Source organism: Grampus griseus (genome assembly GCF_964374135.1).
Source record: "Grampus griseus genome assembly, chromosome: 7".
Lineage (NCBI taxonomy): Eukaryota > Metazoa > Chordata > Mammalia > Artiodactyla > Delphinidae > Grampus > Grampus griseus.
Genome location: NC_139001.1, coordinates 19,542,188 through 19,568,077, shown reverse-complemented (window position 1 = coordinate 19,568,077; position 25,890 = coordinate 19,542,188). Strand labels below are relative to the sequence as shown.

The following is a 25,890-nucleotide window of genomic DNA, read 5'->3' as shown; positions in this document are numbered from 1 at the left end:
ATTCAGTGAACTTCACTGAGGGCCACCGGCTGTGCGTGAGTTCCCTGACCTCAGAGAGCTTACATTCTACGAAGGAAGATACTCATCCACGAAGCCAGTGTAAGAAGCAGTCGCTTGGTCTCACTGACCAATCTGTAAAATGGGTACAGCACAGTCTTGTGTGATATACCTGCTCCACTTGGAGCCTCCAGGAAAAACTACCAGAGGGCTTTACAAAGAGTACTCTAAACGCTTTATTTTATAAAGAAAAAGAAGCTCTCTGTCTGCCTGTAATTCCATTCCTTTCCTCTCTGGGGCTGTCAGAGTCCTTTACCCACAGGCTCTGAACTTCTTCCCTGCTCCACCCAAGACATAGATCAATAATAGGACTTTTGATCCAACTCCCTAGGCACCAAGATCTCTCCCCTATCGTCATCACCAAAACACAGTCTCTCCTTTGCTTAAAGGACACTGTGAAAGGAAATTCCACAGCCTTCCTCAAACAGTGTCTTACTTCTCTTACTATCAGGCAGTTCCTCCTGGTATCTAACCCTCACCCTTCCTGCTACAGATTCGGCCAACTCTGTTGGCTTTGGTCCTCACTGCAGGCGGAAGCTGCAGCCCACCGCTCAGATAGATGCTCCATGGCAGCTCAAGATCTATGACCCTTGGCTCCGTTTTTTGCCTTCTTCCCCGCCATGTAGCAAGAGTGGGAACCCGAGGACCTGGGTGGGGTTGGTTTGGAGCAACGACTGTGTGGGAAGAGTCCTGCCTTCCTTTGAGGTTCATAGACCAAACACAACAGCTCTGGACCAAAAGAAAAGCTGTTTCCGGAGCCCACGTCCCCAGGGGGCACAGTTGGGAGGAGGGTCTGGAAGCAACACCAGGGGCCATGTCAGGCAGGCAGAGATTGGTGACCAATCTACGTCAGGGGCCCTTCCCCACCCCTATGACTCCTCTGGGGGCTGTGGCCAACCCCCTCCCCTCCACACCAGCCCCTCCAGCCACACCCCTTCCTCTCTCCTTCCTGCCCACCCGCCTGGATTTTTCCAAAACAAAGTGCGACACAGCACATCATCCACAAACTCTGCAACACACCAACCCCGTTGGAGGAAAACAGCCATTCCTGCCCTGTGAGTCCTGGGCTGCGGGCCAGAGACAGGAAAACAGCTCAACAAACAGGCACATTATCACAGCAGCAGGCCCAGGGCAGCAACCATGCCGCTCCGGAAACGGGTCTCCTCACCCGAGGCAGACTGCAGGAGAGCCCAGAGGCTGGGGAGGGGACCCTGAAGTCACTCAACCTGGGACAGGTGTCTGGGATCCTCAAGAATTAGGTTTTCTCTCTTCCTTTGCAGTACTCGTGCCATTCTGCCATCTGCTCACTTGCTTAGCCTTTCATGGACTCCTTTAACTAAACTAACTAGACCCAAACTCATCTTGTCCCTTCTCCCATATCCAGGCAAGACGCCACCCTTACCCACCCCGGCACGCACAGACACACACACTTTCATCCCAGATCAACAGAACTTTCTTCTAAAAAACCTCTCATTCCAACTAAGCGGCAACCTCTTTCTTCTCCAGGACCAAGGTCATACATACCCTTGCATCAAAAAGTTCTCCATGATGTCTAACTTCACTCTCTCTTGCTGCAGCCTTACCTTGTAGGATCTGTCTGGCCCAGGCTGGAGTTGTGGGGAGCAACTGCTCTAAGGACTCGGCTCATAAGAGTGTCCAGACCATTGGCTAAAAGGCTTGGTTCACACACCATCGCGCTGTCCCCTGGCCAAGGGTTGGGAGCCCTGGAAACACCAGATCCAGGCAGCAGTCCCAGGATGGGATGGAGAAGACATTCATTGAGTCAGTGAGCCCCTCCAAGCCTCTGTTTCCTCACCTATAAAATGGGGCCACAGCATCTGCCATAGCGGGATGTCACGGGGATCAAAAAATACCGAGCCAATGGGGACTTCCCTGGTGGTCCAGTGGTTAAGACTCCACGCTGCCACTTCAGGGGGCATGGGTTTGATCCCTAGTGGAGGAACTAAGATCCCACATGCTGCACAGCACGACCACACACACACACAAAATATATACCCAGCCCAGTTCCTGGTCCTTAGCCAAAATAACAGTAATAAGACCGGTTAACATTTATTGAGCACATAGTATACCTTTTGTGTGCATTAAGTTAGTTAACTTTTAGTAGCAGGCACACAAGAAAATTACTTTCTCCCCTGTACCCCAGCCCCAGAAACATCACAAACTCGGACAAGGGTCCATCCCAGCATGTGTACTCCACGCCCATAGGACCCGCGCGTACCTTGAACAGAGCCTTGCCCATTAACTTGAGAGGCATGTTTCTGCTCTTCCTGGCGGGGCCCTGTGTGGCCCGGGGGACACCTCCACCTTGCCGGGCTGGCCTTGCGGGGCTGGCCCAGGGCAATGTGACGGAGGTGGTGGGCTCACCGCAGAAGTGTGCTGCCTGCAGCAGCCCAGCGCCTCCCTCCAAGGCCCTCCCCGCCATGGGTCAGGCAGCTGTCAGATGATAGGGCCTCATGCCATCAACAGCTCCCCCATGCCAACCGCCAAAACCACTCCCTGTTCCTCTGCAGATCAGGGCGGGCAAGGATGGAGAGGCCAGCAGAGGGGCAAATTGTCAGAGAAGGGCAGGGAAAAAAGAGAAAGGTCCGATGTTGCTGGGCATCTGCCCCTGGGGTGGTGTGAGGACAAGCCCAGGCACGAGTTCGGCTCAAAGCAGGGTCCCAGGAGAGCCCCTCTTCCCTTCCCTGGGGTCCTTCCACTTAAGGAATTTGCCCATCGCCCTCCAGCAGGGCAGGAGGAGCCCATGAGACCAACCAGCCCATGTTCCTGCTCCCTCCTGAATCAATGGCACTTAGCCCATTTTCAAAGGCTTCTCCCTCTGAAGAAGCAGAGCCTGCGATTCCCCAGGGGCTGATGACCCTCCAAGAGCCCAGGAGTCCCTCTTCATCTCTGCCCCTAGTCCCTCTTGCTGCAGTGTTGCCCATTCCCCTGGCCGCTGCCCTGGTGACCGCTCACCACCCAGCGAGGCCTCGCACAGCAGCCTCTGCTCCCCTCCATCCCCGCCCTGCAGCACTAAGGTCTGCCTCAGTGACGGGCAAACCAACTCTAGATCCAGCTGGGCTGGAGGCTGAAGCCAAGACTAAGGCCCAGTGTCTAAGTCATGGGGCCTGCTCACCCTCCCAGCCCCTCTCCCCACTCCGGAATTGAGAAGAGCTATTCTACAGAGGCTGCGAGGGACGCCCACCAAACAAGACAGGTGTTAGGCATCGTCCGCCTCCCCCATCCCCCGCACCCCAGGGACTTGCCGCACCTTCCTCCTTCCCTTCCGAATACTTACATCTTCCTCAAGGCTTTTCCGCGTGTTTCCACCCCGGAAGGCTCCTTCTCCCTGGAGACAAAAAAAAAGGCAGTCAGAGAGGGCAGTCGAGGAAAGACGTCGAAAGGTGCCAGGTCTTCCATCTGCTGGATGTGGCAGTGGTGGGGGTGAGGGCTTGGCGGAAGGGTCTGGGAGGGGGCTTGGTTGTTTGTGTAGCATTTCTTTGTCCACTAACGGCCCTTCAGAGCCAACCATATCCTCTCATTTGTGTCTCTCCTGGGGGAGATATTATTATTCCCATTTCTGCAGATGAGAAAACTGAGGCACAGATAGGCTCAGGACTTGCTACAGTCTCACAAATAGAACCTTGGAGGAGTTGGGAGGTGAACCCAAGTCCTCCATCTCTGAGCCCACCACTCCATGCCGGCCGTTGCCAGGAGACGCCTCTCAGCTGCCAGCCTCGGTTTCCCCACCACACGACCCACCCACTTCCTTCCCTTCCTCCTCCACGCAGCCTTGAGGAAATCGTCTGTCTGCTGAGTCAGAAAGACGTGTTTGGAAAGATCTGCCTGGCTTTCTCACATTCTACATATCTAATAAAGAAGCCCACGTTTAACCACGGGCTTCTCCCTCCCTGTCTGCCTAGTTCCCCAGCAATCCATTTCTGAACACACAAGGGGATGCTCCGATATCCAGCTTTCAGTGCCACCCATGTCTCCGTCCTTCCCCCAAGTTCCCCAAATCTACTCCAGAAGGGTGTCCTCAAACACATCCGTTCACTTTCCCCCCAGTCTTCCTTATGCTTTCCCGGCCTCCCCAGGCGCTCACCCTGCCCTACCTGCTGTCACTCACCGTGTCCACTACATTCTTTGGAGCAGTTTCAGTGTTGACGGGCTGTGGGCAGAGGGAGAAAACAGCATGAGGCCTCAGGGCAAACATCCCCAGGTTGGCTCTCTCCCCGGGGCTGGTGGCCGTGATGGGCAGGCCTCCTGAGACAGCACCGATGGTGCCAACCCAAGACTCAGACATATTATCCTATTGGTCCTAGAACCATCCAGCTTGACAAAACTCACTAAGGCCCCTAACTCCGACAGTCACCGACCCCTCAAAAAGGAACGAGGAGCGAGTAAGTGACTCTTGCTCCTACCTGCCAGGCGTGTGTGCCTACACCAGCCGCTTCATTTATTCACAAGAACCCAGTGAGGTAAGTACTATTACTGCCTTTGAGCCCCACTTTACAAATAAGGAGAAGTTTGATGAGTGGACCAAAGCCACTGACTACTAAGGGGGACAAAAGGGTTGGAACCCCATCTTGGGTCTCTACACTTCATGCTGTGTGAAACCACAGCAGCCGCAGATACCAGGCCTGCCAGAGGCTTCATGCTTCGGTGGGCTTTCAAGGGCCATCCCCACCTTTGGCCCTGCCCCCTTGCAGACCTCAATTTCCTTACCCCAAAACTCTTCCATCCAGACCCCTTGCTATTCCCACATCCGGGCTTTTGTTTGCGAAGCAGCTTCTCCTCTTTTCTTACTAGCTCTCCTCCTCCATGAAGCCCTCCCTGAACACCCCAGCAAAGGGCTCTCTCTCTCCCACCTCAGAACTCCAGTAAGCCTTACTGTCTGAGCTACTTATCTGGTCCTCAGCGTGTGAATAATCTCATTGTGGGAATATGTCTAATTCCCCAACTCTTGTTTTATTTTTATTTGTGATTCTTATCCCACCTGCCTCCGAAACAGATTCAAAGCAGCGTTTTTACCAACTGAGTTGCCATAGCCCTCGGGCCGGAGACTGTGCCGTACGTGTAGCGAGCCGTCAATAAACACCCGGGGACTGATCCTGTCCCTCACCCTGGTGCCGTCCTTCCCTTGCGCGGACCAACTTCCTACTAAAGGCATCCTGAAACGCGGGCTCCTTGGACTCCCCCATAATGAGAGAGAAACTCCCCATTCCAGGGCCACCTCCTGACCACGGTCTCCAGGGCTCCATTTCCAACTCAGTGATGTGGTTAGAGGGGCCCTTGAATCACACAGATGGACATGGACATGAACGTCAAGGTCACGGAAACAAGCCTATGCTGAGATGACTGTGGACCAGGTTTAGACAGTAGGTCTCTGAATAGGAAGCACCTGCCCCAACCCCATCCCGGGACCTGAGGGTGAGCTGTTCATGTCTGAAGACAGGGGAGTGGATAGAATGACCTCTGAAATGTTCTGGCATCTGGGAGGAGAACTGGGCCAAGATAGGGATGGAGGAAGGAAGTGGGCTGAGCTGAAGGCAGTAGCGCTCTTTCTAAAAACGCCCAGACTTTCCCCCTACTGCCTGGGAGACAAGAGACTGAGGCCAAAACTTCTTTCCAGGTGGGTGAAACCCCCTGTGTAGTTCAGGGTCAAGGCAACTTGGGAGGGTTGAGGGAAGACAGAGTCCAGGAACGTCGTATCAGCCAGCCCCTCCCAGCCCACTAGGTGGGCCCACCCGGAGTCTGAGGATGGCTCTGCAGGGGGAGTCAAGAGGCCACATTCTGTCCCCCCCAGCCCAGCCCTAATCCTCACCTAGCCAGCCCCCAGAACCCCATTCCTGAGCCACAGGCCACCGGGCAGGAGGCAAATGAGCCCACAGGAAATCCCCCGGGATCCCTTCCCCAGACTGAGCTCTAGGAGCTGCCTAACAATCAGGACCAGGGTCTCCGCTCAGCCTCCAACCGCCACCCGGCCCCACCCAGGGGAGCCCTCTGCAGCAGTGCCAGCCTGCCCCAGCCCTCTGAGCCTCCGCCCATCTCTTCTGGTCCAGGGCTCTGTAATGCTCATGTGGAGACCATGGGCTGGGCAGAACGGGCCAACTGCCCCCGCTCTGAGCTGCTCTGGCTTTCTGTGGGGAGAAGGCTTGGAGCGCAGATCACAGGGACCTTCTGCGTGCAGCCTACACAACAGGACTGCCTCTGAACCCAGACCTCCCAGTTCCAAAGCCCTCCCTCTTCACAGTCTATATAATCCCCCTCCCTGACTGGGGGGGTCAGAAGGTTCAGAAATGGGGTGGGACGGAGCAACCAGAGACAAGAGCACCTGCCCCAGGCCCATGACAGGCCCTGAAGAGCCTCCCAAGAGACCCCGACGGGGCACAGCAGAGTGAGAGCCGGGGGTCTCAAACTTCAGTGTGCCTCCCAATCACCTGGAGGGCTGCTGACGGACACACGGGTGGCTGGGCCCTCCCCAGAGGGTCGGATCCAGTAGCCTAGAGAGGGACTCAAGGATGTGCATCTCTAACAGGTTTCCAGGTCTGAGGATGACACTTTGAAAACCGCTGGTCTAGTCTGACAGCATTGGCAGCAGACGGCTGGGCCACGTCCTGACTCTCTCTGCTACTGACTCTGTGACCTCAAGCAGGTCACCCTGTCCTCGCTGCTCTTCAGCGGGAAGGCATGGTCCTCTTTTGTGAGAAGCAAATGAGATGAGTCACTTAGAACGGGGCCTGCCACTTAGGAAGCTCTCAATAAATGTGAGCTGTTATTTATCAGCTCCGACTGCACAGGTGCAAGGCCGGGCCCTCTCCCAGCCCACCCTGCCCCACCTTGCCCCACCTTGACCCTCCTGCCCCATCCCTCCTGGGTCTGACACAATGCAGACCAGGGAGTCAACTTTAGAAACCACAGGCCTCAGCAGGGCACGAGAAACTTCTCTCCCTGCCAGCAACCATCTGAGCACCAGCCCCTCTGCTCCCAGCCCTTCCCCACACCAGCTGGAGGCCAGCCACAGGGCCAGCCACCAGACGCCTGCCTTCAGCGTACCAGTGGAGAGGCCTTCTGAGGAGCTAGAAATTTCCAAAAACGCTTTCCAACCTCAACACCCAGTGTTTTCCTGCAGTGTTTGCAAACACGGCCCAGCAGGCATGCTGCGCTCCCCACCCCTCCCTTCCACCCCAGTCCTCCTGGGATTGAAGTCCTGCTTCTCTGCTTTCCATGCGCTGCCAGCTCTGGGGCTGCTGGGAATGAAAAAGCCAAGGGAACTCATCACGGGGCGGGGTGGGCGTGGGTGTTCTCCCCTGAGGCTGCCCCTGCCCTAGGCCCTGCAGGGAAGCTTGGGTATACTAGGGAAAGCTCCCAGGCCATCAGGGCTGTGGTCTCCGGAGGCCACAGCCCCAGAGTTCCAGTGGTTGGCAGAGACCCACTAAGCCTCGGCTGTCACCCTACCGTTAGCTCGGAAACATACACACACACACCATCTTTGCACACCACTCCTCAGACACCATCTCCTCCCTCCCCATTTCACAGATGGGGAAACTGAGGTACAGAGAGGTGCGGGTATGACTCGCCCAGCCTCTCACAGTGAGATGCATGGCAGGACTCAGGTGGGCACCCAGGTTTTATAAAGCCCATCACTGAGCTCACCCACTGCCCCTCACCCTGATCCCCAGCCAGCCTGCAGGCAGGGTTAGCTCTTGCCTCTTAGTTGGTGGACTCTGCTCTTCCTTCTTCCTCAGACTCAGCTGTAGAAGGATGAAGCAGAGGGAGCCCCGACAGGGATGGCCCCTCCCCCACCTGGCCCCTCCCCCTGCCCAATCCCAAAACGAACCCTGGCTTTCCAAAGCTGAGGGTGGCCAAATCACTGCCCCACCAGGGGTCTTCCAGAACGCCTCTTGCTCCCAAGCAGGACGACTCGAACCCAGCTCAGGAGCAGGTGGCAGAGCTTAGACCTAGTGCCACTCGACGGCCAGGTCTTGCTATCTGTGACCACTCTGCTCTGGGGCCTCAAACCCGGGAGTCGGGAGCAAGGGAAGGACTGGAGTGAGGCTCTTAGGGCAGAAAACGTAAGGAGGCATTTAGTCTCAGGATGCACAACGCTGAGAGCAAGACCTTCTCCAATTGTGCACCCCAGGTGCCTCACTTGCCTTACCTCTTCCCGGCCCTGGTCTGGAGGTGCATTTTCCTAACATTACTGCAGTAACAGCAATTACTCAGCAGGTACTAATGATGCCTTGGGCTTAACACTGGGCTCCTGGCTTTCATGATCATTATTCCTCATAACCAATGCTCACAAGGCAAGCATTACCCCATTTTACAGGTGAGGAAACTGAGGGCCCGAGAGATTAAATAACCTGGCCAACGTCACACAGCCTGTAGATAAGGACAGCTGCTATCTGAATGCCACTCTTTACATCCCCTCATGCTCTGTCTCTCCCCCCTGGCCATAATCTTCATTCAGTTCCTCTTACTCCTTCCTAATCAACTGCCCTCCCGTTGGGAACAAGCTTTCTGCGGCTTAAAGACTAATTGTCTCAGGTCCTCAGGAGGAAAAGGTTTCTTCAATGCACTTCCAGAGGAAGAGGAGGAAACGGGCTGCAATAGGAGAGACTGGGACCAGACATCAGAGAGAACTTCCTGAATGTGAGGGGCTGTGAACCACAGTGTGGATAAGGGAAGCTGCACATCCTTTCCTCAAGTTTTGGGAGGTTTCTTTTTCCAAAAAAAGACATGCATGCCCTCTCCATGCGTTTACCCACCCCCAGCAGTGTGGGCCTGAGGGGGGGCCGGTCTGCAGAGGCCGAGGTGGCTGGGATGACTGCCTGGAGGTTCACGCAGCAGGACATTTCGGCGGCCTGCAGGGAGGGTGAGCTGGGAAAAAAATGTATCTGTGGGCTGCTGTTTTGGAGGAAGGAAAAGGCAGAGGGACATAGCGGGTGGGGGGAGGTGCCCAAGCCCTGGACTGGGGGGAGGGGGGCGCAGAATGCGGACTCAGCCTCCAGAGGAACATTCCGTCCAGAAATTCCTCACACCCTCCCTCCTTCCACCCCTCCAGCTCTCTCCACTCTTGCCCCCTGGGAGGCCTGGAATCCGGGCAGTTTTTCAGGACAAAAAGACCCCATGACATCACATCTACTGCCACTGGACAGACAGACTGTGAGGTCAGGGCCGGTGCTGCCGGCCTGTCAAGAGGGGAAGGGAGCTGGCAAAGGAGGTGAGGGCGGGGGGGGGGGGGGGGCGGGGGGTGCGGGCTGGGATGTCCTCAGCCCCAGCACCCAGAGCACGATATTCTAGGCTCACTCGTTCTCAAAATAGAACCCGAAGCAGATGAAGAGAGGGAACTGAAAGCCAAAGGGAAGGGCAGGGAAGCACCATTAACAGGGCACTTAGAGGGGGCGTGGCTGGGAGGGCACATAGCAGACCCCACAGCCAGTCGGGGGACCAGCACCTTGGTAACAGCAAAAACACACAGCAGAGGCAGCAGGGAAGCACTCTGAACGTGGAAAAACTGAGTTTCCGGGGAGGTTGGCGAGCTCCACGTGGGCGCAGGTCAGCCCCTTGCCCCATGTTATTTCCCAGCATCCCCGGAAGGGAAAGCTTCAACACGGAGCGCAAGGGGCTCGAGAGAGGGCTCCGGCAGCCCAGGTCCCGTGAGTGTTTGGGGGAAGTCGCTCCAGGGGCCACATCCTCTCCCAGGCAGGCCAAGGCCACCAGAGTAAAAGAACAGGCTGGATGTGATTAAATGGAACATGACTCCTGATTTTCCCTGCACCCCCAGGGAGGGGACTGGGCAAGCCCACTCCTGTCCTCAGGGCCCCCCACAATTCACCCTGAGGGACCCAGCACCCGACTCCAGGTTGCTGAGGCTAGGCAACTGCGGACTCCCTCCCTCACCCCACCCTGTCCTGCTGGAATATTTCTCACACCCTCCTGCCAGGCTCCCCTCCCCGAGGATGCTGTTCTCCTCCCTCTCTGCCGGGGCACTCAGAGTCTGTGCCTCCCCAGGCCCTTCCTCCACGCCCCTCTGACCGCCCTTGCACAAATCCTCCACCCCATGCTGAGCACCTGCACCGGCCGGCCTCGTGTCTGGTCTACCCAGCCCTCCTCCTGGCAGCCGCCTCTCCAGCGAGCCACACCCACCGCTGGCAGCAGACTCCCACTCTCAAAGCCTGCTTTGGGCCACTTCCCCACTCAAGGACCCACAATGGCCCTTAGTGTTTGGCTCGTCAAGTTCAAGTTCCCCAACCTGGCTTCTGGATTCCTCCCTTATCTGGCCGCCTCTTCCTCAGGTAGACTCCACTGCCTTCCCCCCTCCCCTACCTGCAGACTCTGCTCCCATCTCATCACTCCCCACCACCATGCCACACTACTCCCGCCTCCATTCCCACACTCAGGCCCTTCCCACAGGCACCCCAGCCAGGCCCACCAAGGTGATACAAGATTGCCTGGCCCCTCATACCCCCAGCGAGGGCACTGGATTTGCTGTGGCCCCCATCAGGCTTGGTCATTTGCACCAAGGCCCTACCCCTTCTCTGTTCCAGCCCTGCCACCTTCTGGAAGGCCCTCTCTCCTTCCCTCCTCTCTTCCATTGGCTCAAATCTTAACCTGGACTTGGAACAGCAGGCAGACTTCCTCAACCAGCGCAGCACTGACGGACTGCAGCCCACCCTGGGCCCCAAAGCCGCCTCCAGTCAGAACCCCCGAGGAGGGCACTAATTCATTTCCACCGTAGGGTTCTCTCTCTCTCTCCCACACTGAGCAGGGTCCCTGGAGGGCAGGGCCCTTCACCCAACTGGGGCCTCTCCCAGTGGGGGTCAAAGGGGAGGTGGTAAGCACATTCATAGATGCCTTGACCTTCGGGGACCATGTCCCTTCTCAGCCCAGCTTAAGGGCGGGACCTCAGTGGACCCTGAGGACTTCTACCTAAGCTTCCCCCAGGGAGGGAAACTCCCAACTGCACCCTAATAGGCGTCAGTGAGTATGTGTTCCAGTGACAGCAACTCCCTTAGACAGCCCCAATGGGCCTTTTTAGGTGTTAGAAAGCTCTTCTTTACATCCAAGTCTCCCCCTCTTTATGAGACCCTCCACCTACGAGGTTCTACTTCGGAGAGCAACAGAAAGGAAGCCAGCTTGTCCTTCAAGACGCTCTCTCTCCCATTCTGCACCGGCCCGTGTTCTCCCTCTCCAGACTAAGCAGTCTAGGTGGTGCACAAAGTGGACTTCCAACCTCCCTCATCGCTCTTGGAATCAAGACTCTCTCGGGCTCATTTCTCCTGGCATTGTTCCATTTTCCAGAATCTCCCAAAGATGGCCACCCATGGCCACCTCAGTGCCCTCGGATGAAATGCATCAGGGCTGGGAGTTTGAATGAACTAAAGCAACTTTTGGCCACTCTCCCTGATGGAGAGCCAGATGGCAGCGCCAGGCTGCGGGGCTCCACGTGCTTCTCTGCTCCCTTCTCTTCTTCCATGAGGCAGCGTGATGCCTCCTCGCCCCAGGGGCACCTTGAGAAAGTCATCTGAAAATCTCAGGACCACCACATCACAACCATTAGGATGGCTACTATAAAAAAAAGAAAAAAAGAAAAAAGAAAAGAAAAAGAAGAGGAGAGGAGAGAAGACAAGACAAGAGAAAAGAAGAGCGTTTTCGCAAAGATGTGGAGAAATTAGAACTTCTGTGCGCTACTGGTGGGAATATAAGATGGTACAGCCGCTGTGGGAAACAGTATGTTCCTCCAAAAAAATCAGAAACAGAATTACTATATAATCCAGCAGTTCAACTTTTGAGTATATACGCAAAGTAACTGAAAGCAGGGACTCGAAGAGATATTTACACACCCATGTTCACAGCAGCATCATTCACAGTAACTAAAACACGGAAATAACCCAGGTGTCCACTGACAGATGAATGAATCCGTAAAATGTGGTATATACACACTTTGGAATATTATTCAGCCTTAAAAAGGAAGGACATTCTGACACATGCTACAACGTGGGTGGGTGAACCTTGAGGACTTTATGCTAGGTGTAATAAGACAGTCACAAAAGGACAAATATTGTATGAATCCACTTACATGAGGTACTTGAGTAGTCAGATTCACAGAGACAGAAAGTAGAATGGTGGTTAGCAGGGACTGGGGAGTTATTATTTAATGGGTGCAGAGTTTTTTGTTTTACAAGATGAAAAGCCTTCTGGAGGTGGATGTTGGTGGTCTCTGTGCAATGAAATGGATGTATTTAATCCACTGACTGTGCACTCAAAAATGGTTAAGATGGTAATTTTTATGTTATGTGTATTTTACCATAATTTTTGAAATGAATTAGAGCAAAAAAAAAATCCCAGGGCCTCAGTCTCCTCTGCTGGGAAAGAGCAGGATTTGACTAGATGGCCTCCAGTCCTCTCACTCCTACGGCTCTGTGCCTACTGCATCTCCACCTGCCTTCCAGAAGCCCTGGCACTCAGCAGAAAGGAACCTTGCAGCCCCAGCATGAGAACAGTCCTGGCACAAGGCAGGCGTTCAGGAGATGTTTCTTGGTAGGATGGATGGCAGATAGATGGATGGATAGACCTGCCCCTAAATCCCAGGCCCGCTGGCAAATGGAGAAGCTAGCTCATGGCTGGCACTGTTTAGAAGAAGAAATCCAGGAGGAGCCCACTTGGCAATATCGGTTATTTACATCAGCAGCAAGTACTGAGGGTCTCGGGGAGAAAGCAGGCCCAGGAATCCAAAACCCCAGTCTTGATCCCAGCCCTTGCCACTGCCGCATGGCTGTGAATCAGTCCCCTGGCCTTTCTGCTCCTCTCTGCCCCACTCTGCTCCTCTCCCCAGGAAGGGCTCACACCTGTCCAGACCTCCACACAAGTCACTGTGGGCTCGGGTTGGCCCGGTGTCAGCGTAAGGGTTCTGAAACTGCAGCTGCTGTGCAAGCCAGTCACGCTTGTCATTATTATGGTTACGAGTGTGGACCATGCTGAAATCCCAGCGCCCCCTTCACATAGCTCTGTGGCCTTAGGCCTCATCTGTGTTCCTCATCTGAGACATTGGGATAATCACAGCACCTCCCTCACTGCATTACTGTGAAGGATAAATGAGTTTATTTTTGTACAGCTTTCACAGCAAAGGTCTGCAAAGAAAGTTCCACACAAGGGTTAACTTTTCGCTATTGCTCTGATTACTATTACAGATGAAACCAACCTGGCGTTCCCATCCCCCATCCACCTCCCCCACCGCAGACTCTCCACCCCACCTGCGACTCAATGGGTTTCGTTCCACAGGACATTTCAAGCATCTGCCACGGGGCTGGCCTGCGGACGAGAAGCAGTGCCCACACGGCTCTCCCCCCACCCCCAGGTCTCCTGGGTGCCAGGCCGTGCGTGCAGAAGGGCTCCTATCTGGCCCACCGGGGTGGCCCCTCCACTTGGCCATCACCCTTGGGAAATTCCGTTTGACTCTTATTTTTCAGAAGTTGAGAAAAGCTGCTTCAGCACTTTCCAAGGATCAGGAGTGTCCACGGCAAACACACCCTCACTCCTCTCCATCTCGCCCCCGCCGGTGGACCCCACAGCAGGGAGGTGACCCTAGCAGCCTTCTACCCAAGGCCTTGGGCAACATCTGTTAAGTAAGACGAAAACATGGGTTGAAGATTAAGCCACTCTGCCCTGGCTGGCAGGGCACAGAGGCTGGCAAAAATCCTAGGCCCAGGGATGAGTGGTCCCAATCCCAGGGGGGTAGGACTGAAGTAAGATGGGTGAGAAGGCCAGAGGGAGAGCTGGGGGCATGGAGAAAACTTGACAAACACACAGACACACAGTGTGAAGCAAGAGGGAAGGGGCGGGGAGGCCAGAGACCAGCCCTACAGAGGCTGAAGGCAGGCAGCAAAGGGAAAAGGAAGGAAAAATAAAACCCGCCCTTTCCTGCCCCTTGTGAACCTGCTCAAAGCACTCGCCTGCCTGCCTGCCTGCCTGCCTGCCTGCCGTGAGGAAACAGGTGCTGAGTGCTCTCTGGGGGAAGCCAAACTTTCTCCCGGCTTCCCCTGGGCCACTTTCCCTCCCCGGGGACAGCAGCAGAGTTTCCAGCTGGAGGCTGGCCCCCCTAATAGGCCCCCACGGCCCACCAGTAAGGGATAGAGGACAGCTGTCCTATTTATTGAGCACCTAATCTGTGCCGGGCATCTGGCTGAATGCCTTTCTTCCAGCCACTCCATAAACATGCATTGAGCACCTACTGTGTGCCAGACAGTGGGGATACAGCAATGAACACAAAGGACAGAAGTCCCTTGTCATCATAGAGTTCACATGCTAAACATGGGGGGAGTCTTTTAAACAAGATAAGCAAGTAAGATGGTGACACATGCTGAGGGGCAAAGAAAGCAGGGAAGGGAGAGAGGGTTGCTGGGGGAAGGGAAATCTGACACTTGGGTAAAGACCTCAAGGAGGGAAAGAGCCTGGCAAGTATCTGCAGGAAAAGCTTTGCAAGTGCAAAGGCCCTGAGGCAGCATCTTCCTGGTATGTTCAAGGACCAGCAAGAAGGCCAGGTAGTTACAGCAGAGTGAGTGAACGAGGGAGTTTCTGAAGATGAGGTCAGAGAGGAAATCTGTCTATTGTGCAGGGTTGTGTAGACCCATGGAAGAACCTGGGCCTTTACTCCAAGTGGTGGGCAGCCACTTGGAGGATTCTGAATACAGATTAATTCAGTGCGTTAATCTGTTCCTTTCATTTTCCTCACAGCCTTATAAGGTAGGTACTATTACTAACTCCCAACCCGCAGAGGGGAAACTGAGGTCCAGAGAGGTTAAGCAATGTGTCCACAGCCACAGACCCGGGGCCTGGGGAGCCGGGATCCAGAGGGAGGTAGTGGAACTCCCTCGCTCTTTGACCACTGCTGGGAGGGGTCAGGTCCTGACTCAGGTGGGGAAACCCCTGGTGTCACAAGCATTCCACCAGCAGATGGCTGATTCAACCTCCGTGAAGATCAGAGTCCCCCTGCCCAGATGGGGCACGGCACAGAGGTGGGAAGCTTCCACAGCCTGGCTCAGGCAGGAGTCCCTTCTGGTATCTGACTGCAATCCCTCCAGCCAGAATGCCAACCTATTCCCTCCTGTTCCAACCCCTGACCCTTCCTCGCCTAAACAAAGTTCACAAGACTCCCGGGGTCAGGCGTCTGGCTTATGCCTGGAGAGCCCTAAACCCCAGAGACCCCCAGACATACTAGACCAGCCAAGGACGTTCTGTTCTCAGCAGTGAAGTGGAAGTTGGGTTGAAATGATGAGACGTAGGCTCGCCACCCCACCCCTCCCCACCCGCCCCCGACGGTGTCCCTCCACAGTCCCAGAGGGATTTCTCCCTGGCAGTTCCAAACCAGGCCTGCACTCTGGCCTCATCCCCACAGCACCCCACTCCCACCCCCTGCTGTTGTCAGATGACCTTCAACTGAGCTCTGCACGGATAATACTCCACATCTGGAGCGGCACAGCCAGGCAGTGCCGAGGCCCAGAAGGGTTTGAGCCCAGTGAGATTAGGAAAGAGGAGCCGATGCAAGGAAGGCAAAGAGCTAAGCAGAGCCTGGGCTGGGAGGGCAGAGAGCAGGGACACTGTTCTGGGTCCAAAGACAGCTAAGAGTCACAAGCACTTTTGCATACTTTTTTTTTTGCATACTTTATTTCATTCCATCGATGACCCTGAACGGTGGCGGGGGCGGGGGGGGGGGGCCGGGCGGTGGGATTATGTGTCAGCACAGAGAAAGCCTTTGGAGCATCCAGTGCAACCCCTCTCTTTGACGGAGAGGGAAACTGAGGTTCAGAAAGAGGGCAGGGACTGGCCCATTGTCATACGGCAAACAGGTGTTGGAGGAGAAAAGGCCAGGAGACCTGAGCGAGATTCCAGTATCCAAGCTGGATACCGCACGGGTGTGCAGATGCCTCCAACTGCCTGGGTCCTGCGGCACCCGTGCCGCCTCCCCCGGACTCCCACCCACATCAGTGTCACCACAGGCACCTCCACACCAGCCAGTCGGATGGTGGTGCCCACAGGGGCCCTCTGTGACGCACCCCACACGCAAACGCACACACAGGCACCTGCACACAGGCAGGCGCTTCCCTCTCCAGGCTCCAGGGCCCCGCCTGCCTCCTGCGCTGGGCTGGGGAGCAAGAGAGACCTCTGAAGGGAAGGAAGGCAGGGAGAGGGCAGGGAGGGACAAATTCCAAATCAGCCCAGCTGGGATCGGTCTGGAGCAGGCCTCTCTCCACAGCCCACAACTCACAGAAGTCCTGCCCCATCCATGCTTTTCCGGAAACCTGATTGGGGGAGAGAGGGAAGAGCGGGGGACGCGGAGAGAAGGCAGAAAAGCAGAGTCAGCGAAGGAGACTGGAGGTGGAACAGGCCACCTGAACGTGAGCAACTGCCCAGGTGTCTGGACTCTTGTGGGTCACGCCATCCTTCCCCCTGCCTCCAGCCAAACGGCACCTGACCAGGGACCGGGCGGGTGGAAGGAGATGCCATTCCCTGGTTCTGTAAGCCCCAGGACAACAGGCACCTGGCCAGGCCTAGAAACAGGCGAGATGTCCTTTTATGGGTTTTTCCAAGGACTTAAGTCTCAAGATTGAAATAGGAGGCCCCGCATCTCATGAAGTCATGAAAGGACCTCATGACTCACTTCCTCCCAGTTCAGCTTCGGCCTCGGGACATGGCCCCTTCCTCATCATTACCTAATGGCCCAGCACCCATGGGGGCTACCAGCATGCTTGGGTCTCAAGCAAGCTGCAGCGGGAGCTGAGGAAAGAGGGGAGGCGGGGCTGGCAGGACAGGGAATGGACCGTCACTCACCACCAGTTCATGGCTGGATGGAGGAACGCAGGGAGCAGCCACCTGTGGGAGGAACAGAGAAAGGGCAAGGTTAGCATCTTCATCCCCACAGAAAACCAGGGCCTCCTGAGACCATTCCGCTCCCCGCCGCCCCGTGCTGGACACCCCTTCCTTCAGTTCACGAACACCGACACTCTCCAGCGGGAGGACCGTGGAGCAACACGGAAAGCTGCTTAGGCAATAACACTCAGCGGGTGGGGGAGCGGCAGAAGGCAAAAGTGAAATGCAAGTCCCATTTTTTAAACTCCGTAAAAAAATACGCGGAAAAACTGGAGGTCAAAGCACCAGGGTTAAGGTAATAAGAATATTTTTTTTTCTTTGCTCTATGTTGTAAATTTCCTACACTATGGTACGATTTGTTTTAATTTTTTCAAAAACCGTGTTTAAGACCTCCAGAAAAGGAAGAGTCACCTCCTCCATTCTCCCAAATGCCAAGGTACCTGACCCAAAGGTCACAGCTGCAGACAACTGGCAAAGTTTCCCAGACCGTGCAGGGAAACAGGCTGGGGAAGGGCCTGTCGACTCTTCCGAAGGCGGCCGCATCGCTAATAGATGTGGAAGGCCTTGCAGAGCGCAAGCACCCTCGGCGGGTGAGCTATGACTGTCATCGTCCTCGGCTTCTTCTCTAATGGGGGAGGGGGGTGGCCATGTGGCCTCAAGACAGAGGGAGAGGGCAGGGAGGGGGCTGGTCTGCTCGCTACCCTGAGATAACACTCCCTCCCCAGGGGCCGGGCAGCCAAACCACTACCCTGACAATTAGCAGGGGCCTTTATCAGAGACTCAATGTGTTCCTTTCTTCTAGCTGGGACACGTTTTTCTTGGAGCTCATACCTCAACCTTGGCTCCAATTCCTGACCCAAACACCAGGCAGGGGGCCCACAGAGGGGACGGCGGGGGAAGCGCTCCCCGCCGCCACCCCCCGCTCCGGGCATGAGGGTGTCTGGACATAAGCCGTGGATCGCCGAAGAGTGGGGGGCTGCCTCCTCAAACAGTAGGCAACCCGGGCCCCCGCCCCAGCCGACAGCCCGGGCTCTATGAACATGGCTGTTCACAGAGGCCTCACCCTCAGCTGGGCCCTTCCTTCACCTGACCCTGTTCTAGCATCTGACCAGCCCCAGAGATCACCCGGCTTGACATACCCGCCTAGAAGGGAACCATACCTGTGGGACAGTGTGCCCCGGGCTCTGGAAGGGGTGGAGAGGCTGGGAGTTAGCATCCCTGGGTTCTTGACCCGGCCACACCGCAGGCTCCCTGCCCACCTCATTCTCCAGCAAAGAAGCCTGAGCTGAACCTCAGTACCTGTCACCCTGCACTCAGCATTACTCTAGGACTTGGGAGAATCACACATGAAGCCAAAAAAAAGGAAGGAACAATATCTAACATATATAATGCATACTGAATGTGCACAGGTATTATTATCGATGCCTTACCCACGTTAACTCATGCAATCCTTTCAACAACCCAATAAGGTAGGTACTATTATACCTCCGTTTGAGGTGCAGGGGGCACAGAGAAGTTAAACAACTTGTCCAAGGTCACACAGCTGATCAGTGGCCAAGGGTGGGGTGGAGGATGCCAGAAGAACAGGCCAGAAGGGCAGGAAAGTCCGGAGGCGGCTGCAGCCTTCAGGGCACCCTGCCCACCCGACAAGGTCTCAGCCACGGGGACACTGCTATCCCCTAGGCACCTTGAGGGCAGGAGTCCCGCATCCAGCAGTGGCCTCCTGCCTGTCTCCTCCTGCCCCCAGCCCCAAATCCCACTCTGAGGCTTGTGGGTTTCAACCTCATAGGGCCAGGCTCCCAGTGTCTCCTGTCCCTGCTCCTCCTATCACCCATGGGCCCTCAAGCCGGGGTGGGAGCGGGTCAATACACAGAGCAGCGCGCCCTGATCTGCTCCTTTCCTTGGAGCTAGAGCTGGGATGAGGCTGGGAACCTAAATGTGGGATCAGCTGCAAGAGGAGGGCATGCTGCCGGCGACCGCCACGACCTCCCAGCCACGGCCTCCCAGCCACGGGCCAGCCACGGGCCAGCCGCGTCCACCGCCACCGTCTCCACCTGCAATCCACGAGAGTGGGTGTCTAGTCTCCATTCGGGACTGGGACTTGGGGAAGTGAGAGAGGGCGTTACGGACACATTTTGAGGCAAGGGCAGGATGGACAGGTGTCCTCTGAGACAAGAGGGAGAGCTGCTACCCCAGCACCACCCCAAGGCGTGGAAAAAATGGGACCTGAGCCCAGGTCCCTTCCCTGTCCCCGCCGAGGACTGAGATCTGAGGGGCAGCTGAGGACCCCCAGTCCGAGGGCCTGATGCCTGGGTGCCCCTCGTGGCCTGCTGCCCCCCAGTGGCCTCCTCCACCCACCACCCACAGCTGTGCATTCCAGGACAGCTGGCCAGCCAGCCCACTAACTTTGTTGTGTGTTTCAGTGTTTCTTGTCTCTTTTTTTTTTTTTTTTAAGCAGAGAAATGTTTCCTTAAAAGGCTCTCTCCTTCCCTCCGGCACCCTGGCCCCTGGCCACCCTCTCAGGAGCCTGGAATGTGCCAGGCAGAGCCAGGGCCCCCTGCCACTCTGGCCCGTGCCCTGTGGCCAGCAGTGACCGCTCCCACTGGCCCTGGGGACCCCAGCTAGGAAGCCTCCCTCTGCAGAGGGGGCAGACGCTGGGATGCCAACCATTTGCCTCCCCAGGGCTGGCAGCGTAGGATTTCAGGGCTCAGGCCCAGGAAGTCGGCCTCAGGTAAGCCTCCTCCCCGGGTCTCCCTCCACTACGCATCAGCACCCAGGTCAGCCTTTCCATTCTGAAAACTATAACAGCAATAAAAGTAGCAGCAACATCAAATACTTCCATCGCACTTGCTACAGGGCAGGCCCTGTGCTTTGTACTTGGCGCAAATTAACTCACTCCATTCTCACAACCACCCTGAGCATCTGTTTTATGGATGAGGGGACCAAGGCACAGAGGTTAATCAACTGTCCAGCAGAGAAGGCAGGATGCAAACCCAGCAGTCTGGCTCCAGACAGAGATATGCTCCTGCCCTCTCTGCTGTGTCAACTCTCCTGTAAACACGAATTTCCACAGAGCCATACACAACGAGAGTGGTAACAGGAAGCTTATGGGATGTGCCTATGTGTCTGTTACTGTCCTAAGCCCTTTCCCTGGACTCATTTGATCCTAATAGAAAGTGTATGGGTTGGGACTTCCCTGGTGGTCCAGTGGTTAAGACTCCACACTCCCAATGCAGGGGGCCCGGGTTCGATCCCTGGTCAGGGAACTAGATCCCACATGCCGCAACTAAAAGATCCCGCGTGCGGCAACGAAGGTCCCGTGTGCTGCAACTAAGACTCGGCGCAGCCAAATAAATAAATATATATTTTTAAAATGTATGGGTTATACATTTGGGTTATTATCTCCATTTCACAGAGGAAGAAACGAAGGCACAGAAAGGGTAACAACTTGCCCAAGGCCACTGCAGCAGAACAGTGCGGCTCCGCAATTAGAGAGCCGGGGATGCCGGGATGTGAGTGTTAACAGGCCCGATCGAGGCCAATGCCTGGCATTTAGCAGCCCCCCACTACTAATATTTTCTGAATTTCAAAGGTCCCCAGGCATAGTGCCAACAACAGGGCACAGCCTTGGAGACTCCCCCAGGACAGGAGGGTCTAAAGCACCAGTCAGCAGGCAGCCCAAGCAAAGAGCTCTCTGCACAGCCTGGTCCCTGTCCTTCTCCCCACCGTCATTCTGTGCCCAACCCCCTCGTCCAGGACCCAAAGCCACACGCAAGGGGTAGGTTCCTCTCAGTCCTTGGGACACACCTGGCTCTGTTCTTCACCAGGGGCTCTGTTTATACTGTTCCCTCTGCCTGGATGTTCTTAGCCCAGCTCTCTGCATAGCTGGGTCCTTCCTCTCCTTCTGGCTTTGGCTTAAATGCCACCACCCCAGAGAGAGGCCCTCTCTGACTCCCTTAAGTTACACACACACACACACACACACACACACACACACACACACACACACACAGAGAGAGAGAGAGAGAGAGATTACACAGAGATATTCTCTCTCCTGAACTCCTATGTCTTCCTTCACAGACATAATTACAATTTGTAGTAATAGATGTGTTTATTTTCTTGTCTATAATCTGTTTCCCCCTCTAGAAATCAAATGCCATGAGGGCAGGGAGCATGTCTTGTTCATCACGCTGGTCCCAGCACACAGTAGGTACACACAAAAGATTTGTGGAAAGATGAAAGAAACTCAAGTTCTGAGGAAAGGAAGCACCTGTCACCACCAGTGGTAAAATCACTGCCATTAGTTAAGCACCTGCTATGAGAGGGGAGTTAATCCTACCATATGCCTATGTCTCTGAGACCCTCCAACACTGCAGAGTCAGTAATATTGCTCCCATTTTACAGGTGAAGAAATGGAGGCTCGAAGAGGTCATAACACTTATCCAGGGTCAATCAGCCGGCAAGGGGAGAGCTGTAGGTGAAAATCCAACCCGCCTCCCACTGCCCTCATCACCTCACTACCTGACGACTGGCAGGGCCTGGTCCCCAACTGGGCCTGACACTCCCATCCTCCAGTCTCAGGATTGGTTACATGAAATCCCAGCCCTCCAGAGAGGCTTCCCACACCCACATCCACCTGGCCCCCAGGACTGGAGGACAGCCTTGGTCTCAGCCTAAACTAGAACCACTTGAGCCTCTGAATCAAGCATTTCATATAATCCTGAGCAGAAAAGGGTTTTTCCCCCTATGTCTTGCTAGTCCCTTTTTTGTAATGCACATAAAAATAAAATGCACATAACATAAAATTTGCCATTTTAACCATTTCTAACTGTAACTCAGTGGCACTGAGTACTCTAACAATACTGTACAATCATCTCCACTATCCATTTCCAGAACATTTTAATTATCCCAAACAGAAACCCGACACCCATTAAACAATAATTCCCCTATCTCCCCTAATAACCTCTAATCGACTTTCTGTCTCTATGAATATGCCTATTCTAGGTATCTCATACAAAAGGAATCATACAATATTTGCCTTTTTGTCTCTGGCTTTTTTCGCTAAATGTTATGAGCTGAATTGTATACTCCAAAATTCTTGTGTTGACGTCCTAACCCCCAATACCTCAGAATACAACTGAATACAACACTTGGGTTGTTTCCAGAGACGTTCTTGCTGACACCTGCTACACGTCCCTGTCCCAACAACTGCAGGCACCCACCTCGAATGACACCAGAAGATACATGGAAAGGAAGGAAACTGGGGTTTTCAGAGCACCCACTCTTGGCCTATAAAGAGGTAACTAAGTTAAAATGAGGCCATTAAGGTGGGCCCTAATCCAATATGACTGGTGTCCTTACAAAAAGAGATCAGGACCCACAGAGAGTCACTAGGGGTACACGCACAAAGGGAGGACCCTGTGAGGACACAAGGAGGAGGTGGCCGTCTACAAGCCAAGGAGAGAGACCTCAGAGGAAACCAAACCTGCCAGCACCTTGATCTTGGACCTCCAGCCTCCAGAATTGTGAGAAAATTAATTTCTGTTGTTTAAAGCACTGAGTGTGTGGTATTTTGTTATGGTAGACCCAGCAAACTAACACGCTTGGCATAATGTTTTCAAGACTCATTCATGTTGTAGCATGTATCAGAGTTGCATTGCATTTTGAGGCTGAATACTATTCCATCGTATGAATATACCACATTGTGTTTATCCATCCATCTGTGGATGGACACTTGGGCTGTTTCCAGAGAAGTTCTTGCTGACACCTGCTACACGTCCCTGTCCCAACAACTCCAGGCACCCACCTCGAATGACACCAGAAGATACGTGGAAAGGAAGGAAACTGGGGTTTGCAGAGCACCCACTCTTGGCCACTGAGTTGGCTGCTTTATATACGTTATTTTATTTAATCTCGTTGACAAGTTTTTGAGGTAAATAGGCTCAGAGAATTTAAGCAACTTGCCCAAAGCCGAACAGCTAGAAGTAGTAGTATTGGCAGAAGTATAAACGGTAGTTGCCAAAGTTTTCTGCACACTCACTGTGTGCCTGGCACGGTTCTAAGCCCTTGTGTACATTATCCCTTCACCCTTCACGACCCCCTTGAGGTAGGTTATTAGCATCCTCATCTTACAGGATCTCAGGCAGCCCTTCAACAATCCTGTGAGATCCAAGATGACACATCTATCAAGTGACAGTGCCAGGACTGATACCCGAATCAGCCTGACTCCAATACCTGCTCTTCCCAGCACGCCACACTGTCCCCATGGCCGGGTGAAGCCCCCACTTGTGAGAGCACAGAGAGAGCTCGGGGGGCCCAGGCAGGCTCCACGGAGGAGGGCGTACCCGAGCCAGTCCTCCAGGACGCCTTGCTTCTGTTTGTCTACTGTGTGTCTCACCGACTCCCCCGCAAGCCCCATGAGGGCAGGAGGCACATGGGTCATTTGCATGGAGAAGCTCTGGGGCTCTGCTCAGAGCCTGGAGCTCACTAGGTCCATGGATAAGGTTTTGAAGGTGGAGATGGGAAAAGGGCTTTTCAGGTGGAAATAACCACACAAACAAGGCATGGAGGTGGGAAGGCTTTCCATGTCAAAAGAATCCCCTTTGGCTGGGACACAGGGTGGGGGAAGGGAAGAGACAGCACCAAGGGGCACGTGTTAGGAGATGAGGGAGGCAGACTGGCCAAAAAGTCTCTTTCCAGGCTGGACGATGGGCAACTCTGAATGCCCAGCAGAGGAGTTAAGACTTTTAGCTGCCAGCACTGGGGAGCCACTGAAGGTGCCTGAGTAGGAGAGGGACCGGGGGAGGTGAAGGACGGGGAGCTTAAGGCAAGCAGGAGATGTGCAGTAACACTAATAGTAATGGGGGAAGGAGCAAGGGGGGAAGAGCCCCAAAGCCTAGAGACAAGGGGCCATCAGGCACCCTGAAACCTGCAGGTCCTCATCCCCACCTCATCTGAACCGACGCTCCCTCCAACCTCTACTTCTCTCCCCCACCCAAAACATGGGAGGGCACCACTCCCCTTCCTACCCTTCACAGAGCCAGGGATCCTGCCCTCAGCTCTGTCTGCTGCTCACCCTCTGGGACCCACTTGAGGAACCTGTAACCAGGACGGCAGCCATCCTCTGAGCCCTGGCCACTCAGGAGACACCAGAGGGGTCAAGAATGATGGAGACAATGATCCCAGGGGAATCCAGCCCGCCTGCCCCATGACTGAGGACACAGCCAGACGACTGTGGACAGCCCAGCACCTCAGAGGTCACATTATGAGTCCAGTGGGTTCTATCAAGAAAGACCCAGTCGGCCCCTGCCAGCGAGGCAAGGGCAGGCTGGGAGACCCAGCCTAGTGGACCAGGGTGTGGCTTGGAAGCCGGGGTGAGCAGTGCACCCCTCCAGGACCCGAGGGTGCTCACGGTCAGGCAGCTACGAAATGCCCTGGCCATGGGGGTGGGGGGCGGGGACTGGGCCAGTACAAGGCCCGGGGTGAAAGGGGCAGAGCCACAGCATGGCTTGAAGACACTGGCCTCCCAGACTGAGCCTCAAGCCCTGGGCAGGGGGGTCCCGGGGAGGAAGGGGCCACTGCCCCGGCTCTATCTCCTCCCCAGGCCTGCGCCCTCCCCTCCAGGCCACCCATCCTCACCAGAGCTTGGTCCCGACCTGCTCGGCTGTTTCCTTCCCTTATATAGAGTTCTGCTCGGGACCGGGAAAGGAACTGCGTCAAGTTCCTGGAGGCAAGAAGGGGCCTGTTCCCAGGGACACCTAGAGCTGAGGGGCGGGGAGCCATGCCCCAGCCCAGAGTCCCCTCCGGGGCCAGGGAGCCAGCCAGGGGCAAGGAGGGGGCCTGGCCCTTTCCCCAAAGCCAGCAGTCTCTGACTCAGAACCCAAGCAGACAAGACACAGGGACGACCCAGACAGCCGACGCTGGTCACTGCCCCCAGAGCCCCAGTCCCACCCCCTCCCCCAAATCCTCCTCTGCCAGGCTCCTCTTGGACCACTGACCCAATCAACCCGCCCCCACAGCTCCAGCAGCTCTCCGGTAGCCCAACCCTCCGTCTTATCTCGGGAGCCTTTCCTCAGGCCCCACTCACTGGCCGCCCCAGCTTCTGCCAGCCTCCAGGCCCTGTAACACACTCAAGATGAGGCTCTCCAGAGAGAGAAGTTTCTAGCCACACCCACACACAGCAGCCCTGACCTGCACAGCCCAACGCCATCCAAGGGGAAGGCCGGGTGTGCCTGACCCTCTTGAGCCCACTGGACTGGGATATTTCAGAGCAGATATTTCCCAAGAAGGTTCTGGCAGCAGCAAAGCAGGTGGGGCAGGCCTAGCAGCAGGCCCTGCCCTCTGCAGCCGGTCCCCTTCAGAGCTTACCCGAAGGATGGCATAAGATAGCACCCAGATCGCCGGATGCCTAGCTGGTGGCAGAACATCTTTTCTGAAGAGCTGCCCACCCTGGAACCCAAACTGGGGCCCCAAGGGCCCAGCTCAGGGGCCACACTGGCCCACACCCAAAGTCAGTGACCCTGGGAGGGCTGAGGTTCCACGCCAGGCCAGACTTCTCATGAGCAGAAAATCAGAGAAGATGAGTCCAGCAAACAGGTACCAAGTGCCTCCTAGGCGCCAGGCCCTGGGAGCACAAGAGGGGAGCCAGGGGTCGGCAGTGACAACCGTGGGGCATGCGGGGCCACAGGCACAGCTGGGCCCAGGGCTTGACACTGGTCAGCATCCTGCACTCACAGCCCTGTCCCCACTCTGCCTCCTCCTGGGCTCCCTCGTGGCTACTGACAACCACCCAACTTCCGGGCCACCCAAGGTTGTTCAGCCCGAACCTGAGGGTTGGCTGCACTCCTCCTACACCGCCCCCCAACCGAGCCTGGTCAACTCCTCCACCCAAATATCTCTCCAAGCCACCCCCTCACCCCTAGTCTCTTTAATCGTGGAGATTCTTACAACGGCCTCCTGGCA

The 25,890-nt window shown here is 55.5% G+C and overlaps 1 protein-coding gene across 6 annotated transcripts in view; it reads right to left on the bottom strand.

Moving 5' to 3' along the window:
• The window catches only part of TNS1 (tensin 1), a 197,724-nt gene that overhangs the window by 98,226 nt on the left and 73,608 nt on the right, over positions 1-25,890 (bottom strand). For all 6 annotated transcript variants that reach the window (XM_082658097.1, XM_082658098.1, XM_082658101.1 and 3 more), the window contains 3 exons: positions 16,891-16,932; positions 4,187-4,228; positions 3,356-3,406 (listed from right to left, as the gene is read on the bottom strand). In XM_082658097.1, coding sequence (XP_082514223.1) covers positions 3,356-3,406; positions 4,187-4,228; positions 16,891-16,932 — 135 coding nt within the window. The remainder of the gene's footprint in view (positions 1-3,355; positions 3,407-4,186; positions 4,229-16,890; positions 16,933-25,890) is intronic.